Raw genomic sequence first — 19,723 nt, 5'->3', positions numbered from 1 at the left:
TGTAGAAAGTTTGCATTGACTTCTTCCCTACAGTAATTATGGAGGTACAGTATGTAGAGCATTTTAAAGGAGAACTACGCACATTTCTTTTGTTAAGATCAGAAAAGAGTTGTAAAAGGTGCTTCTATGGTTCTAGAGGGGGCTTTGTCAAGTCATCTCAGTTTGGCAATGGAGACAAATATATAAAAGAAAGCCTGTGTTGCAAAATGGGTATTGTGGGATTTGAAAGATGTGAGCATTTGCGTGGCGGCAACAAGAGTCTTACATTTGCATTTAGGGACTAAAAGTCAGGGGATCTTACAAATTTACAAAATATATATCTCTTTCTCACAAGTCCCCAAACTTCATGGAAGTGAAATACTAAACAGCTGGGAGTACTCTTTTCAAAAGGAAGCACTCGGTAAGCTGTGCTTCTATTTATGCACGTAATATTCTCAGCTATTTTTGCAGTTCAGCAATCATTAACAAGCGTGACATTACTGTCTTCTCTATTGAAAAGATAAAGGCAGCTGATCAACTATTGAGCCCAAAGCTGGGATAGCATTTAAAGTGCTACAGTAATTATATCAGCATATATGCGCCTGCCACAATCTCCTACCCTCTCTTTCTTCTCGTCTCTCATTCTGCCTTCTGTTCTTTTCTCCTGCCTACCCTCCTCCTTGTTTTATATATATATATATATATATATATATATATATATATATATATATATATATATATATATATATATATACACATATGGAACTCATACAGTGTGTATATATATATATATATATATATATATATATATATATATATATGCATGCAGGATCAAAACTTCTTTATCTGAGGTCTCATGCCGTTTTGTCTGTGCATGTCTCTGATGATGTCCAGATAGGCAGAGTGTTTCTGCGCATGTGTGTCTGTGGGCTTTCATGTGTGTGTGTGGGGGAATACTCCCTCCCTCCAGTGACTCCTCTCTTTGGGAATATTTTGCTGCTCTAATGGTCTGATGTACAACTATACAAAGACCTCCACCACTGTGAGCTGATGAGAAGCACAGAGACATGCCCACACTTTCCTGACCAACAGGGAGACTCACTGCTAGTTTTGATTGGCAGGTTGTGATGTGTGTGTGTAATAAAGAGAGACAAGAGAGGGAGAGATGATAGCAGGTATGCGTGGAGCTTAATTAATTAGAGATGGGATCCTCATCTCCTGTCACTAAGAGAAATACCCTGAGGCCATTAGAACTCTCTTTCTTTCTAATGCAAACACGCAGAGGACACAAGTGTATACTGGAACTAATTGACCAGATCTGCACCTTGAATCTGACCCTCCCTCCCTGGAGTGGCTGTGCTGATGCGATTCGTTATGTTGACTTGATATGTGGACACCTTGTTCAGCACATGTTTTTCTTTTGAGTATTATTAAGATCCTTCTGTCAATCTGTCATGTTCAGTATGCTGTGATATCTGACATGTGTTGACTGCGGTGTAGAGAAAGAAAAGAAGCCACAGAAGCTGTATATTTTAGAGGCGGGCTGTTCTTCCAGTGATTACAGTGTGTGAACTCTCGCCAAGTTGTTGAGCTGCTATCAATCGTGGCTGTTCCAGCTCGAGCACGGTTGACAGTTAGCTCTATTTATTTTTCAGCAGTCTGGGCCACACTTACAGGACGGTGGTCAGGGAGATGGCGATAATGGATCTGTCAAGACATTGAGAGTCAATCTTCATACTGTGAATGTGACAAGCAGGTCCTATAAATGTGACTGCATCTTTAGTGCTAATGCGTGTGTGCAAGAGACATACAAAGAGCTTTCTCCACCAGCAGTCCTGCCAATAACAGGTTGTTGGTCATATTCTCAGTCTACATCCGTGACTCACTTAATTAATTTTCCCTTTCTGTCTCGTTCTCTGCCAGTCCTCTTTCTTTTGTTCTTCTCCAGTCGAGCACGAAGCTCAAATCAAAGTAAGAAAGAGGAAGAATAGGAAATAGGTATCTCATTTATTCTGGTGAATTTCTGAAAAGAAAGACAACATTTTTAGAAATAGAACATTTGACTGACAGCTATGAACTTCTCGTCTTCAGATCCCGTACAGGCGGCTAAACGGAAGGGAAATGTTAAAAGAAATAATATTAATTTAAAAAAGAGGAGATGCAGATGAACAAAAAACACAATTTGCATGAGTTCATTCACATGTTTTTTGTGTCAGTTAACCTGGTAAACTGTTCCTCACTTCAATTCACTTTAATTTAATCTCATTTGCACAAAATAGACTCTTTTTCCCTCAAATCTCCTGCCAGCAAACCTTGACTGATCAACTGCTCAGTGTGTGCACTCAATACAGGCATCATATCAACCAAAATCTACTATTGTACTTGTATCTTTTAGCAGTGTCATCTTGCAGTGCAATCAGTGAATTTTCCGTATCTGGCCGACACATTCACACCTGCAGCCCCTTTTCCATTTCCAAAAGCAACCAACCGGTTGAAGGTTTAATATGGAGGACTGACTTTGGAAATAAAGCAAGAAGAACTATGTTCCCATGTTTCATTGTTTGTTGGCTTCTTTTCTTCTCTCACATCTTGCTCTTCACATTGCTTTTGACTCTTTCATTTGTCCTCCACTTTTTATTTAATCCCTCCTTCCTCTATTCCTCTCCAATCTCAATAACAAATAATTGAATCAAACTTTATAGCAAAGATATTTACCCAGGAAATGTTTATTGTAGAAAATACACACCTATAAACAGAAACAAACACACACACTCATGCGCACGCAGCCGTTTATGGCCGGAGACTGATCAGTGAAGCCTAACTATACCCTTACGATTCTTTAAAAAACGCCCAAGGGAGTGCTCCACTCTGACAGCTGTAACAAGGTACTGTGCGTATATTTATGTGATTGTGTGTGTGCATTTGTGACAAAGGATGCCAAAGGATACAACCCTGTAAAGAGAATCTAATTAAAACTCTATCCAGCCACAAGGGACAGAGTGTTCTATCCTTCTTCCCATTTAACATTAGTGAACACCTGAGCTGACGGTTAGACACTAGAGTCTATCCTCTGGCCTCCAAGGAGACGCTATATAGAGTGAAGGGCATAAAGGGATTCAGAGATAAAGGCTGTGACAGAGGCAGGAACACAGAGGGAGAAGCAAACCACCAAACTGTTCAGTCCTTCTGTGTGTAGCCTATTTCTTCTAGCCTAAATAAACAAAGGGCTGCAGGCCATTCACTCACAATCACCAAAAGTGTTATTAAAAGGGAGCTTGCACGACTCAACCCTTATTATTTAACATGACACACATATGAACAGGCAATGGAAAACTATGATTTTCAAATTTTCCAAAATATCAAAAGTCTGTGGTCAGCTGTATTTAGATCAACACTGCCGTCTCAGATTTAGATTTAATATCATAAAAGAGTGTGAATTTCCAAAATGTAATTGAATTTCTCGTCTCTCCTCGGCCTTCATTTACATCAGTGGGTAAAACATTCAGGTAAGAAGGCCTCTCGTTTGGAGCCAGACGATGATTCTTGCATTGGATGTCAAGCGACAGGTAGCGTATCAGCAGTGAGTAATTATCTTTGTTTCTCTGCAGGCGGGTGTCTGTTCTCAGACAAATATCATTTGTGGAGTAAAAAACTACGATTTGGACTCGTAACACCACTTAACATCACTCCACGATCATGTTTGGACTATTTGCAGTTCAACAAGACTACCTGAGTGGTGACAATTTAGACAATCGAGCTGCATCACTGTCACTTTCAGCTGTTGAAAGCAGAAGTAAAACTTCCATTTATATGATATCAATCATTTAATCCAATATCAAGTTGTTTACAAAACATATTGTGTGCAGAATTAAGTTAATCAGCTTTCCTGTTGTGTCAGATGTGCATTTAAACAACGTTTCACACCCTCCGCTGCTCATCTCATTTGAAGGTTGTGTCTACGGATTGTTAACAGTAATTACGTCGCCACTCAAAATGCCTTCTGAGCCAACAAATAGTGCAGATCACAACTGAATCTTTGAGTTAAACTTCTTCTTCTTTTAGCAAACTGGATTCAGATTCATTCAAATGCTATCAAATCCCAACACAACACAGAGAACCCAATCAAGATGCCCAAAAGCCCAAAACAAAGGTCAAATAATGAGGAAGTAGCAATTTCTCAAAGACTTCTAATCCACAATCAGACATATCTTACAATAGAATAAGCTACGTTTCCTTGTGAGATTTAAAGATGTTTCATTTACTGATTGTGACTTGATGATATAACACCCAAGTCTTTAGGAATCAATCAACGTATTTAGCTGCCAGCAGCTCTGTGAGTTGATCGCGTTGCAAAGAATTCCCGAACCTTTGACGGCCACAGTTAGGAGTTAGAAGTTATTGTGAGGTTATGTGTGTGTGTGTGTGTGTGTGTGTGTGTGTGTGTGTGTGTGTGTGTGTGTGTGTGTGTGTGTGTGTGTGTGTGTGTGTGTGTGTGAATGCATGAACGTATGTGGTCGCGGCTATAGTGAATGTACGCTTGTTTACCTGAGATGCTCAGGTAGACGGCGGGACTCGTCGCATTCTCTCCCGTCATCTCGTTCACCGCCTCGACGTGGTAACGTCCGGCGTCCGCTGCAGTGGTTGCCAAGACAACCAGATGATTGTCCAAAGTGATTGCACTGTAAACAAAAGACACAGACAACAAGGGATTAGAAAACACAATTACAACAACCAAAAGCAAAAGGGGGCCTCCTTCTGGCACTGCTCCTTCTCAGACAAGAACATTGCTCAAGCTAAGACTCTGACAAGACGAGAGTATTTGGTACATGGATCATTTAGAATTCATAAGGGGGAGGGAGGAAACATTGAATACATTCATCAGAAAGGAAAGAGGATTCGGAGAGCTTAAATAAATCTCTCCTCCTGTCTCAGATTGATATGTGGCTCATTTTGTGTCTCTTACATTCTTTTGGCCATTCTGGTTGTTTGTGTATTGTCCTGTGTTCTGCCTTCTTTACACTGATCCATTCTCAGTCCCACACATACTAGCAGCAATCAATACAGCAGAAACATACAATATACACAAGCACACAAGATCTAACACTATTCTCACAGAGAGATAAGAAACAATCACTTACAAACACACTTTATGTTGCTGGTGCTTTTCAGGGGAGCATAATAGAAAGAGTTGATTTTGGGTGGGGAGACGGTGTGGGAGAGGATACCGGGAGGGAGTCGAGGAGGGTAAAAGAATATATTCGTAGAGCTCAAATTTCCCTGTGTTTGAACTGGTGTGCCTGGGAACAGAAGCCGCCAGGCAGGAAGCGCAGGTAAACGTTTTTAGTGATGCTACTTGTGTTTTCAGCATGTCAGTAGATTTAAATCTCCCAATATTCTAACCTAAGAGCTGACACTGAAATAAAATCAATAAGACCAAAGGGAGAATAAAAGCATATTAAAGTGAGATGATAGTCTCTTATTTTTATAGACTCAGTCTGATTCTGTGCCTCCGCGCAGCACAGATAAATACTGTTGTGATTTGGGGCTACATAAACAAAAACATAAAAGCAGAATATGCATGCGATGTGCATGATCCTGAATACCGCATACCTAAACACCTTGGAGTACGGAGTACGCTTACATTTGGAGAGACATTCTTTTGGAACAAAACATCTGGAACTATGAGTGTTTGTAAGATGTGTGTATTTTTCTGTGAGCATTGTTCAGGGCTGCTGAATTGGCAGCAATTTCCCAAAACTAGATCGGCACAGTGCCAGTTGGGCGTGGTGTCCGCTCCATTTCAATGCGGCACATGCTGACCTGAATAGACACCACACTGCGCGTGCCAACAATAAGCTGAGTCCAAACGGAAACGGCACTGTTCTGTCTCTGCCAACACTTGGAAAAGATGGAAAAGATGAGATTAAAGTTTACCAAAGCATCTTGACTACCTGCTGCTGATTGATTACCACAATAGATTTGGTGTCACCTCATTACTACACCCCATTTAGGTGGTGCCGCAGAACAACCAAATTGAGCCCAACCCAATATGATCTACCATCATCCACAGCTTCGAGATGATTATGTTGACGCACCCATGACCGCGAGACCATGATGGCAACACGTGAAGATAGGAACTTGCTGATTGAACTACATATTGATTGAGGAGAGTAGAGGAGAGAGAATGTGGGGCCCGTTTCACACACACTCGCACAAACACACACTCACACTCACATACAGACAGAATTCTTCAGGTCTAATTTTATTCACTGTGATTTCCCAGGAGAACATCCACAAGAGGCAGAGCCTCAACCCAAACACTGACACTCTATTTGTGTGAGTGTATGTTGCTTTGTTTGTGCATGTATGTCTGTGTTGCGCGACAGAAATAGAGGCTTTAACCAAACCTTTTCTCCTGTTCTCTCCAACTTCTACAGCGAGGATGGATTTTTGGATCCTTGCCGCGGTCTGTAATGTAATTTATGCCTGTTAAACTCATTAACTGCACTGACCAGACCATTTTAATACTTCTGTTTTACCCAGCACATGCTGATTAATAGACAGTGAAGGCATGCTTCCACTTGTCTGCACTGTCTGAGGGAGGGGAGAGCCCGGGAGGTTTGAGGGAATCTAAATCCACCCAGTTATTAACAGTCAAAGTCAAAGGAGCTCAGTGGGCGGGTGCGAGAATGCCGTAAGATCAATTAAGATAGCATACAAGCATCTGGACATTTGTTAAAAGTGTTTGTCAATGTAGTGTTTATTCCTCATTTACATATCTCATTTATATGTACTGTTAACATGTGAAATGACAGAGGCTGATGGCTCCAGCGACTTGCTTCACGCTTTCATTTGCTCCAAATTGGGAGGTCTCAGGCTTGATTTCCCATAAAGTCTTCACATGGAACTTTCAAATCAAAAAAGCAACACAGAGGGAAATAAATGAAATATGCCAATAAGAAGTCAACCAACAGAGATTAGAGGACAGAAATTCATGCGGATTTCCCTTCGAAAAATAATATAATATCCCTATTTGTTCTGAGTAGCTGGAAGGCGGTTATACAATCTCATCCTAAGAGCTACAATATAGTCAGACACGCGGGCATACAAATAGGCGTGCACATTAGCTGCTTACGTGCATCTTTTTTTCATTCTGACTGAAAATGGATGTAGTTGAGATTTAATATTACATCAATTCAACAAGCCACCTTCTGCTCTCTTTTAGTTCTACATTTAATTAAACTGGACAAAATTGTTCCTGCTTTTAATTAAAGACAAACTCAATTGTAAAACAGTGCATGACTCTGTATGCTTATGTGTGTGCATGTTAGTGTGTGTGTGTGTGTGTGTGTGTGTGTGTGTGTGTGTGTGTGTGTGTGTGTGTGTCAGTTTATCCCCAGGCAAAAGAGGGAAATTAAAATACGGTAATCAACTACATCCTATTCCCTTCTCCTTCTGCATTCCTCCCTGTATCCCTCATCCCCTCTCAAATAATAAAAAACATCCTCTCTGACTCTTTCTCTCATATGCCATATTCCATTCTCTCTCAGATTACAATCTTCACATTTCTTTCTTGGTTTCATCCAATTTTCTTTGCATTTTTTCTTTAACAAACTGACTCACTATCACACGGTGCTCCCCCCTGACTCCATAAAACTGTCCGGTCTTACCTCCCCTCTCCTTCCCTCTTTCTCTTTTGAACCAAAGCACCGAGCCAGATTGGTGTTTCATTAAGTGTCTGGCCCCAAGACTCATTTAATAAACACTCTTGGGTGTCCGCACTGCAAGACTGACTGCTGAACACACACACACACACACACACACACACACACACACACACACACACACACACACACTGTGCCAGGAGCTAATTAGCACACACATGTTGCAGGCCAGAGGATGAGTGAGCGAGTCAGTGCATGAATGAATGAGTGTGTTTATTTTTTTATATTTAAGTGCATCTAAGAGTGTGTGTCGGGTCTGGGGACTGTCTCTCCTGCCAACACAGTCCACCTCTGCGCTGTCTGCCCTCCCTCTTTATCTGCGATAGGCAGCGAGCCACCTTCTTAAACCACACTGCGTCTGACATACAGAGGCCACGGGTGGAGGAGTGCGGTGGCAGAGCAAGAGGAGGGATACTCCACTGTAAACTGAGTCCAGACAGCAGGCTTTTTGGCAGCTTCTTCTCCAAAGCGAGTGCCAGACAGCCACCCACTCATTACACTGCATACATACACATGCCTTCTCACATAGGCACTCACGCAGTTGGGAGCATTCGCTGTTCCTTGCAGCAGTTTTAACCGTTAGCAGTTTTGCTTTGGTGTTTAAGTCAACGGACACATGAATACATTCTGTCGGACTGATTGATAGTTAACGAACACAGGTTCACACCTGCTGAGTGTGTGTGGACCTTAAGCTCAGCATTTCGTTATTACAAACTTCACACGGGGGTTGAGGTATTCAAATGTTTTAAGCATTCCAGCTCTCAAAATTGCCTGTCAGCTTGAGTTGTGGTGTGGTGCCCTCTATCCCAAAGTAATTGGTAACTATAAAACTCTGCTGCAGAGAGTGCATTGTTTTGAATGCAGAGACGAGGGGAAGAGCTTCTGTACCATATTCATCAATTTAAGCTTCTTTTTCTTTTTTTTTGGCTTTTGTTTTTCTTTGTCTGCACAACTGCAAAACAAAAGATGTCAGTGAAGCCAATAATTGCTGTATAAGGATGCAAGTCATCCTTATTAGTAAAAGTAGCATTTTTTATCCTTAATTCAGAAAAGAAAAAAACTTCTTGTAACCTTATTGGACTCTATGAGGATAAATACGCAAGTCATCCATCAAGAATTACATTTCTGCGATAGTTGAATTTCCAGTGAAGACAAAGCTGGTAGTGGAGTATTTTTCCTCATTTCAGAGGACACACTCTTTTAGTGACTGATGGTAATACCTGACAGCCTGTTTATGTTGTAATGCTTTGGGGTAAATTGGGCTCCAGTAGAAGCTGGAGGTCTTAGATGATATAAGGGTTTGTACACTGTTGCTGTACAGAGTGAGGGGAGAAAAGAGGACTGATCCTGGTGGTGAACAGAGAATAAAAAACACTGAACAGAATTTAACTTTGCAAATTTCCTACAACAGTTTCATGTAGTTTTGGAAAATATGATAGATGTGTTTTTGTAATGGGATTAAACAGTCTAACTGAGTTAAGACTGAGAACTGGACCACTGCCAGCAGCTCTTGACATTCTGCTGCCAGCAGTTTGACAGTGACTGCTTTAGTGATTTTCCATGCATAGTTTAAACGAAGCTATTGTTAACACAGCCTGGGGGGTTGAAGATTTGTTTTACAGTATATTTGCTGAACATTCTTTAATCCTCTTGCTCAGTCAAAATGCAATGCCCCAATAATTATTAAGACTAAAGAGATAAGTTTTTTTTTCCGAAAGTAATTTTTTCTCAAATCTAAAAGGCATGGATTTCTTTCTTCTTCTACTACAGCAGTAACAATTCACTGTCATCAGTGTGTAATTGTGTGGCTCGGGAGGTAGAGTGGTCGTCCACCAGTCGGAGGCGGTTCGAAACCCGCGGTGAACATGTCGAAGTGTACCTGGGCAAGATACTAAACCCTAAATTGCTCCTGATGGCACCTTCTATGGTAGGCTCTGCCTCCTCTGTATGAATGTAAAGCGCTCTGAGTGGTTGCAAAGATTGGAAAAGCGTTGTATAAATGCAGTTCATTCTTGTAGTAGTCTTGTAGTGTAGCCCCAAAGCAGATGATTGAAACTTGCTGTTTTTTTATTTTTATTGATTGACAGTTTGAAAGACAACTTAATAACGATGCAGTCAAAGTCTGTTTACATCAATAATGTTTTTAAAAGCAGCAGTAAATCTGACCAACAGTTTCAAATGTGACCAGTTGCCAAACACACACAAATAATATAATGTACCATCTCTGATATGCCTAAAAATGTGCCTCATACTGCATTTGGTACTCTTGTAGCTGCTGCTCCGCAGGGTCATCGCAGCGTCCCACAAGTGGGGTGTCATTGGCATCCCTGCTGCAAGATCCATTAAATGTGCCTCTTGTTCCAACTGTGTTCCCTTAAAACATGGAATGTCACTTAAAACATGAAATGTCTGTGACCCTTTTATCTTGTAATCAACAAAAGGGAGAAAACAAAACTTCCACAAAACAACGTCTCATCTTTAAAAAATAAAAGCGTTGGAGCTGAACCAAATGAGAAGACATAATGGAAGCTGCTGATGCATTAAAAATGTGCATCAACTATTTAGGAGGCCTGGATCGCGTCTATCTCAATTTACATCAAGGCCAAAACAGTTTTGGACTACATGAAAAGGATAACAGAGAATCATTCATGTTCATCAAAGGCACCCGTTGGGCACATGCAGAGTCGTACAGTCAGAACTACACGCAACCGCCTGCAGGGCACACGCTACATGGCCAAAATTATGCAAACACCCAAACAAAGTATATATACACTTGAACATGACACCCATATATGTATTTACTGAAACAAATAGTTAATAAACCCATTAGACGATGAACAAAATGTTTACGGACAGATATTGTTAACTATCTAATACTTTCAGTCTCGTTTGAAGCATCTGGTTCCAGCTTTCTTCTGTTTTACATCATTTTAAGTTAAAGCATTTGAGTTTTGGACTGTTGGTCGGACAAAAACAAGACTATAAAAGGCATCGACTTGAACTTGCAAATTTGCCCATAATAGGGCAATTTGGACAAAATGGAAAATTTAAGACAAACGGCTTCGTGGGTTTGTCACGAGTGTCCCTGTTAAGTAGTGACCTTGGGCCGCATGCATCTAAGGTTGCTTCAGTGAAGTAAACAGTTACTCGACTTTAAAGTAACGTTAAAAGAGGTTGAATGTATCAGGTTTGTGACACTTACGTACTACTAGGTTATCTGATACAAAAACAGCAAAGAACAGCAAACGCTTACATTACAGGTCATTTAGCAGACGCTCATATCCAGAGCGACTTACAGTGAGCTAACTACAGGGACAGTCTCCCTGGACCTCCCTGGTGGCGTACCACCAGATCACTAGGCCACCACCATTACCTGCAGTCCCAAAACAAATGTACCAAAAGGTACGAGGGCTACGCAACACCTCCCCTCCATCGTGTCAAAATGATATTTCAGTTTCTTCTTTACTAATAACTCAAAACCAAATCAAAATGTATTCTGTTAATGTCTTAGTTCTGCGTGGTGAATCTTAATGATTTTTGCACTCAGAGAAATACAGCCTGCATATGTGACTGCACATGAGACCAATAAAGAGAGGGAGAAAGGGAGAAAAAAGAAAGATGGTAGAGGTTACAACTGTAATGAACACTAATGTGTTTGAGAGAGATTTTAACAGCCCCTTCACTGACTCAGAAAACATTTCCCTACCTTCTGCCCTATACACTCTGCAGCTCTGTGACTTGTAATTAACGCAGTGCCTAAATCACAGTCGTGCTTCCTCAATCACCTTTACAGTTCCTTCAAACGGTCAAACGGACACAGAAAGGAACTTTTCTGTCGTTGCTCGCTGGCCTGGCAAGATGCCAGTGACAATAAGTCCTCCATAAAACACACGCACACACACACACGGGGAGAAGAAGTGCATGCCTGCACACATAGTCAAGTATGCTTGTGCACACTCTGCCTAATTGGTGATTGGTGTGTGTATATGTGTGTGTGTGTGTGTGTGAGAGAGAGAGAGAGAGAGAGAGAGAGAGAGAGAGAGAGAGAGAGAGAGAGAGAGAGAGAGAGAGAGAGAGAGAGCGAGAGAGCTGCTGGACAGACCACGTTTGTTTAATGTCCCCTGGCATAGCCCGAGGGACAGCCAGAGAGAAGTGGAAAGGCAACGGTACAGGAAAGGAAAGCAAAGCAGGGCAAGGGTGAGGTGGAGACAGGAAGAGAGGAGAGGAGAGAGGGATGAGGCAAGATGCTGAATAAACAAGAGGAAGGAGACTTTTTTCTCCCCACTCGCTGTTTGTTCAGCTACAGGAGCTCCATGACTCACTTCCTTTCTACCTCTGCTTTACATCTGTCTGTCTCTTTGCCATCCAAGCACACAGACAGGCGCTTATTCATGTATATGCACACAGAAAACATTTGCCATAACAGGTCGTACATTAAATCTACAGTACAAGAGCTCTTTCTTCTAACAACGCACCTGGATGAATGGTAACAGTGTGTGTGTGTGTGTGTGTGTGTGTGTGTGTGTGTGTGTGTGTGTGTGTGTGTGTGCAGCTGAGTGACTGTTGTAGTCCCATTAGGTGGATGGATCTCTAGACGAATGGCTATTATCCTAATTAACGCTAATTATGTCTGCTTCCAATTAACCACACAACTGGCGGTGACTTCTCTCGCTCGCTTTACGTCTCACACACACTTTCTCTCTTCTCCTCTCAGCCGGAGAAACACACCTTATTCTCAAACACCCTCTCATCCAGCTGCTCAGCTAAAGAGACCAGCTGAACAAAGAGCCGGTAATCTTCACACTTGAAAATAAGCCGTCATTTTCTAATTCTGGTTCATATGACTGTTTGAACCTGAAATAAAGAGTGTGACTCCAGACGCAGTGATTTTATATTCTGCTCTCCGTATTCACTGTGTGGTGCTATCTGCAGAAGGACTGAGGGAGTATTTGCTAAGTCTTTCTGTCGGAGCTTATACACAGTTTGTGTTAAATGGGTTACATGGTTGGATATATGTTGGAGTGAGAAGTGTGAGTTTAGCGGCAGCCTCAAATTGCCTGAACTGGTTATATGCTTCAAATACTGTGATATAGTACATTTTCTGGAAATTCAATTAAAAAAACAATTTAAAGATATACATTTTTTTATTAAAAAAAACAGATGGGGATGGCTTTTTATTTGAATTAATTCCTGAAAAATCAATGTACTTTATCACATTGATGCAAAAAATGTAAATCCAGTATTTGCTAGGGCTGTAGTCGACCAAAGAAAATATTGGTCAAATGAAATTCTTCCTACTCTTCAACCAAACTATTGGTCGATGGGGGTAAAACAATCGGCACTGTTATCTCTCCGGAAACTAAATCAGCCACAGTGCACTGAGTGTACGCTATCTGGTGGCCTAAATTAATTATAAAAGGCAATTTGTAGGGAATAAAATTGTTTTTAACCTTACTATTTTATACAAAAATGATAACAACTGCGTGCCCATTTTCAAATTAGAAACCTCTGATATTTTCATTAAGTAGTCAAGGCACTAATTTGTAACGTTGCCCACAATGTGGCGTAATGTGTTTGAACACAATAGTATAATCTGTGATGGCTGACACATTTATATTGTATCACCTATGTAACACTGTGTCTTCATGATGTTAATTTTTACATTGTTATTTGCTGCTTAAATCTGGGCATAGCGTCGACGTTGTTCATTGTTGAGCCATTACAGTCCTTTGACACACAACATGTAATCTAATAGATAAATATATGTACACGGGGGTCACACTAACGACCTGTAAAAACACAGTCACATATTTCTATTTAAATGTAGACAGATTGTGCACTGTAGCTTTAAAGGTCAGTAGTAATAGCATGGAGTAAACAAACACAACATCAACGCCGACACAACCACACACTTACAGCATCTCCTGTAAAACAACGGTTTTTAACTGATACACTTGTCACCGTGGTGAAAGGAAATCAATACAATGGCAAAAAAGATTATTCTGCCCACAGGTGAAAACATTTTTAATCTACATTATTTTGTAACAAACATAACCACACACACACACACACACACACACACACTTGCGCTCATATATCTTCTAATGGGCACAAAGCCTGCAGCTAAATTGTCAGTGAATGCATCACTCACACTGACCTGATCCTTCTACAAAGCCACACTGTGTGACGGAGACTGCTGTGTCTGTTTATTTGAAACTGGGCAAACATTCCCGAGCACAAACACATGGCACAAGCGTCTATAAAAGGCTGAGTACACCTTAGCCAGTGTAGACCAGCATGTATGAGTGTATTTTTGGTGAGAGTCATCCATTAATAAAACCCTATCGACTCTTTTTTTTTGATTTGCATTGTAATATATATATTTAAGTGTGCTAAATGAAAACATCAACACGAAGAAAGCAAAATGAGAGCTCTTTTGCAATTTTCCGGGAGCTCCATGTATGCTCCTGCACAAACCGAGACTGCAAAGATTCCTCTTTGCTCTTGCTTTTGTAATAACAGGAGGAAATGCACGCTCACTTTCATGCTTACAATGGTACCACAATTGCAGAGTGCCAACTTCCTTGGCGTAAATACAATCTCAATTGCAACTCCACCCACTTTGGTGAAAGCAGGTTTCTTTGGAGTCAGAAAATTGCCAAAGAGGCGCAAGTCCAAAATGGACAGCTGACGTTAATGTTATTGTTGATGCTGGTTCTGTAGCAGAACAAAATTAGAGGCCTACGTGAGTGTGAACAGTTTGTATGAGGCTTTTTGTGTCACATATAATTTTACTTAAAACTGTTATGTTCATTTTGCATATAGTTCTTAATACAATGAGAAAATACTTACTTATAATTTGTTACGTATTTAATTTACACAGGAGTACAAAAAAAGGCTTTTCCATGTGGTTATTTCATAAAGACTTTTTATTTAATGACTTAACAGATTGAATCTTGTGTGTTTGATGTTATTATTATACTGCACTGCACAGGTCTGACACCCGCCTGCCTGCTGTTACCCCCGGCTCTCTGGAGCTCTGTGGGCCGCGGGTGCATGCCAAAGGTGGCGGTGTCTGCGGCCCGGAGGTCAACAGACAATAACCTTATACTTTCAGTATCATAATATGTACCTGAATATAATAATAATAATAATAATAATAATAATAATAATAATAATATAATAATAATAATAATAATAATAATAATAATAATGTATGGTTTGTGTGAGTATAACAAATTAATGAATGCAAAAAAACACATTTTCATAGTGTAAGTTGGATATGCAAAGGAAAATGATGATCGTGTTTAATTGCATATACAGCGGGGAAGTGAGATCACAAGTGGTCACTCTAGACGCATTCGGAGACGCATGTCAATACCAGGTGTGAACGGGACAACGGTAACTATCTGGTGAGCTGAGGTGATAATGATAAATAGGAAACCTGTAGCGTGACCTGGCACTGTTTTCTTCAATAAGGATGGATAACTTAGTGTTTGAACTCAAATCCCAGGACATTGGGTCACCACCTTAAGCACTGTGAATGCATTTTTGCCTTGACACAAGCTCCCAAGTCATAAACACAAAACTCCCTGGTGAATACATGAGCAGAGCGGGAAGAGCACAGAAAGCGAAAGTGTAATTACCCGAGTGCGGGAAGTGCTAAAATGCTGCTTTTATTTGTCTGTGAGAGAAAAGAAACTTGTGACCTTCTGCTCAGTGCTTATGGATCCCGCTCTCTCATCTTGAGGAGGTCATCTTGTGGCTCCGTTATTAACCAGTCAATCAACATGCTGTTGTTTTTGTCTGGCTATCCTGGGGATGTTTAGCTTAGGAAATACAAATATATATCTACAGTGTGGAGGATGGCGAACAAACATGGCCTTAGATAATCTCTTGAGAGAAGAGAATTAATTTGTTTCACGGTCTCTTATGTCCCTCCCGTGTTCATCACCTGCAGCTTCTAACAGTGTCAGATCCAACTATTCCTCAGTCACTCCTCACTGCACTGAGTAGTCTCTCACTCTCTCTTACTCAGTCTCCCCTTTTGCTTTCCCGCTCTCTGTTTTGTCAATAGGTCGATGTGTGTGTGTGTGTGTGTGTGTGTGTGTGTGTGTGTGTGTGTGTGTGTGTGTGTGTGTGTGTGTAGGGTATGAGTGTGTATATGTGCATGTGTGTACAGTCTGGTCAGTGATGGATGCGTGTGTGGCAGGTAATTAAAAGTGTGATTAGTGGATAATTAAAAGAGGTCTCTGTCTTTAGAATATTTAACGACTTTAGACAGAGGACACGCTCCCGCAAACGCATGCACACACACAAGCTGGCAGGTTGGAGTGTGTTGGTTCAGCCATTAATGGGGGTATAATGATTCCTGAGATGATATAGGAGATAGACAGGGAGACACGATAAGAGAGGAAAAGAAGATGAAAAGAGGTGGAGAAAGAGGGAAAGTAGCGGATCAGACAAAAAGACAAAAGGCACCTTTCGAAGATACATGTCCATAGAATTAATCATCATCAGCACGAGCTACACAGGCTCGACACACACACACACACACACACACACACACACACACACACACACACACACACACACACACACACACACACACACAGGCACAGACTTCTCTCTGTTTTGTGTCTGTCTTTGAGTGATCAGTTCAGACAGAAGCAGCTGCTCTCTGGCAGACAGAAATAGATTAACAGCGAATCGCTAAACCCAGATCCTGCAGGCTTGCACACACATGAACATACAAACACATAAGAATTAAAGAGTGGTGGAATTGTATGTGTAATAGAATTGGAGCTCCATTTACACCTGGAATTAAAAATGAAATCACACCACATGCTTATTAACAGCTAGTTGTATGCATGCTTGTTGTTGTGACTAGATCTGTCATCTTTGCACAGACTTTAAAAGCACTTGAGAAGGAAGCAATACTGACGACAACAGCATACAGCCGTGCTAGCAGCTCTGTGAGGCTGTACATAGGAACAGCTGTGCGCTTGGAGCTAAATCCTGACTATAGCATGCTAACATGCTCTCAGAGACATTGCTAACATGCTGATGTTCAGCATAATGTTTCCCATCATACTTTAGTGTGGAAACACACTAAACACAAAGTACAGCTGAGGCTGATGGGAATGTTATTAGTTTTGCAGGTTTTTGGACATAAAGCAAAGTAATAGTAGAAAGTATTATATTAAAGTGGGTGGGTACTAAAGAAGAAAGTCAGAGGATCATCAAAATAATCAAGATTCTCCCTTTTGGTACCATGAATGTCTGTACAAAGGTTCATAGCAATCCATTCAATAGTTGTTGAGATTCAGTCCTGACCAAAATGGTGGACCAACTGACCGAGAACATGGTCGGTACAGGGACTTCTGACATGATATATTTACTTTTCATTTGCAGAAAAGAACAGGTTGTTACTTACAGGAGGTGAGAGAAAGGCAGATAGATATTTCCCACTGCTGTGAATGCTACAGTACTACTGTACTGATGTTGCCAGAGAGCCTCTGTGACGCTGTGTGCAGAGCAAACTTCACAGAGAGTCATGGCGGTCGTACAGACCGAGTTGTACTGCTTCACAAATCTGGACACACTGTATGAACTGCATACATCTACTGTAGAGGACTCGGAGATCAAAACACGAGCTATTGTTAATGCATTCATACTTCTATGATAAAGTGCTGACACCTTGCATAAGCAAAAGGTTTTGGCTTATCAAGGTACATGTGACATTTTGGTACCAGGTCAAGGGCTCTCAGTGAATGTAAATGATGGCCTAATAACAGGAACACAAACAGCTCTGATAATTAGTCGAGGACTAATTCAATTCCTTTAACTTCATGTGTTGAAGGAAAATATAGTCATGGCAGTTAAAAGTATATTTTGCAACAGTGATGCAATCATCTGTGTCGCACTCCTGCAGTTTAGGGAGCTTTTTGTTTCTCCTCCTCCTCCCTCTCCTGCTGCTTGTCTCCCTCTCTTGAGTGTGTGTGAAGCAGAGTAAGCCTCTGTCATTTGGGAGAGTCGTTAAGTACAGACTCAGAGTTAATGTCTTTTCTACTTTCAACTTTTTAAAGAAAGTTTTCTTTTTACCTCTGTTGTTGTGGCTGGAAGAAGACAGCACATTTGGAACACAGTTACAAAGAAGGGACATGAGTTAAGGACAGATGAGAGGAGTCTCAAATTCACCTGATAAATCCGCCAGACATCAAGGCTGTTATCATAGCGAAAAAACAAGATATCTGACTGTGGAGGCTGAAGATAATGGAGCGATGAGCTCTAGAATATCCACCCAATTCTGCTACAAGATAGGGGGGGGAATTAGATTTATTAAAAAACAGTGTTTTTACCTTGTGGCATATGTGTGGGTCTACTTATAGCCTACAGACTTGGAACCTACATCAACAGTTTTAAACAAAGCTACAACAAATTGCTTTTGGCAGAATAAGCAATGAATATTCATAGTCCGACAGCAGGCCCTAAAGTGCTGTCTTCATAATGCAATTCTATCCCACTCCACCTTGACAATGAATAATATTACCAGAAAATGCAATGCAATTAAAGCAACCTCTTGTTCACTGTCTCCCCTTGCCACATGTGTCGCTCCCCCACTCCCCATGCAGTACAGTGATAACATTAAAAATTAAACAAGTCATCTGATTTCTTTACTGCAAAATTCATGAATAATAGTGTGGTGGTAGAATAAGTCGCCTCTGGCCAATTTCTTTTGCAAAAAAAGTATTTTGCAAGCAGATGAAATGTATTAGTAGAGACATTGGACCTTAATTAGACATAAAGAGATGTAGACATATATTGGGAAGAGGCAGTGAACTAGCCCTAAATCCTTTCTACAATTATTTACTGTGGTTAAAAATGTAGCAACTGAATACATTATGAGTGTATTCACAGAAACACACAACAACATACACAGACGAGTAAGACTTTCAGCAATTTAACCTCCACACACATCAAGCTCTACTGGTGAAACTCTTCTGGTACCAGGTGAAAAGAATCTGCTTGAGACTCTAAAAGAGGCACAAACTTCCCACGCCAACAGCTAGCTTAGCAACAAGGGAATTAGCAACTGACAAGACAGACATGTGTGAGGAAAAAGCTAAAAGCTAAAATAAATGTACAATAGCTGGGAATCCAAGGGGCTGGTTCATGGTTGCTTCAGGTACCAGTGAGAAGATGGGATACAATCCAGGATGTCCAGTTTGAGTAACACATCCTTAGGTGAGTTTATGACACACCAAAAAAGAAGAAATATGGTGTGCCCAATACAAAGTAATCTACCAGAAATGTCCGCTCACAGTTGACCCTGTGTTTTTGACTAGACCCCTCTGCATCCAGCTGGTCCCATTAAAATGAATGAAAGGCTGCAGTTTTTTCATACAGTGCTGCTCTCTCCGTCTGAACATGAGCTAACTTAAAACTGGTGGAACGCAGCATTAGTTCAGGCGGGGAACTGAAGTCGCACTTGAATCAGCTGATTGGCATCAGCTGCTTCATTTATGCTTCACAATCACCAGCTCGATCATCAGCTGCTTGGCTACCTTGGCTAATCATAACAATATCATACCCCATACCCCAAGCTCTTCCTCTTTGTTTATGGGATCACATTTCATGTGTGCATTTATAAATTGGGGATCAGTTTACCCAACAGAATCCTCACCGCTGCTCAGATTACTTGAGAGTGAACATTTTCTGCCAAATCTATAACCATTTTGTGTTGTTATAAACATGTATAAACTTCAGACATGACTGCTGCCCATTAGTTACATGAGTTAATAATCAACAGCCCAAAGATTCACCAACGTACAAACAACACCAAGTCAAATCGATTTCCAGAACAAATAAAATCTATTCATCATTTCCTTTTAAAGACCTAAAGTGAACCAAAGGTGAATTCCAGGATTACCATTTTCCCTTTGAACTGGGATCAACAACTGCTAATACAAGCTGACAAGGAAGAAGGAAAAAGCCAGAGAGAGGGTGAGAACAAGAAG

The 19,723-nt window shown here is 40.9% G+C and overlaps 1 protein-coding gene across 1 annotated transcript in view; it reads right to left on the bottom strand.

Moving 5' to 3' along the window:
- LOC115007219 (protein sidekick-1-like) overlaps positions 1 to 19,723 on the bottom strand; it is a 206,845-nt gene that overhangs the window by 95,864 nt on the left and 91,258 nt on the right. Inside the window, exon 5 of the mRNA XM_029429988.1 lies at positions 4,525 to 4,658. Coding sequence (XP_029285848.1) covers positions 4,525 to 4,658 — 134 coding nt within the window. The remainder of the gene's footprint in view (positions 1 to 4,524; positions 4,659 to 19,723) is intronic.

Source organism: Cottoperca gobio, chromosome 1 (assembly GCF_900634415.1).
Source record: "Cottoperca gobio chromosome 1, fCotGob3.1, whole genome shotgun sequence".
Lineage (NCBI taxonomy): Eukaryota > Metazoa > Chordata > Actinopteri > Perciformes > Bovichtidae > Cottoperca > Cottoperca gobio.
Note: the sequence above shows the minus strand (reverse complement) of the source record. Positions and strands in the feature narration are given on the sequence as shown.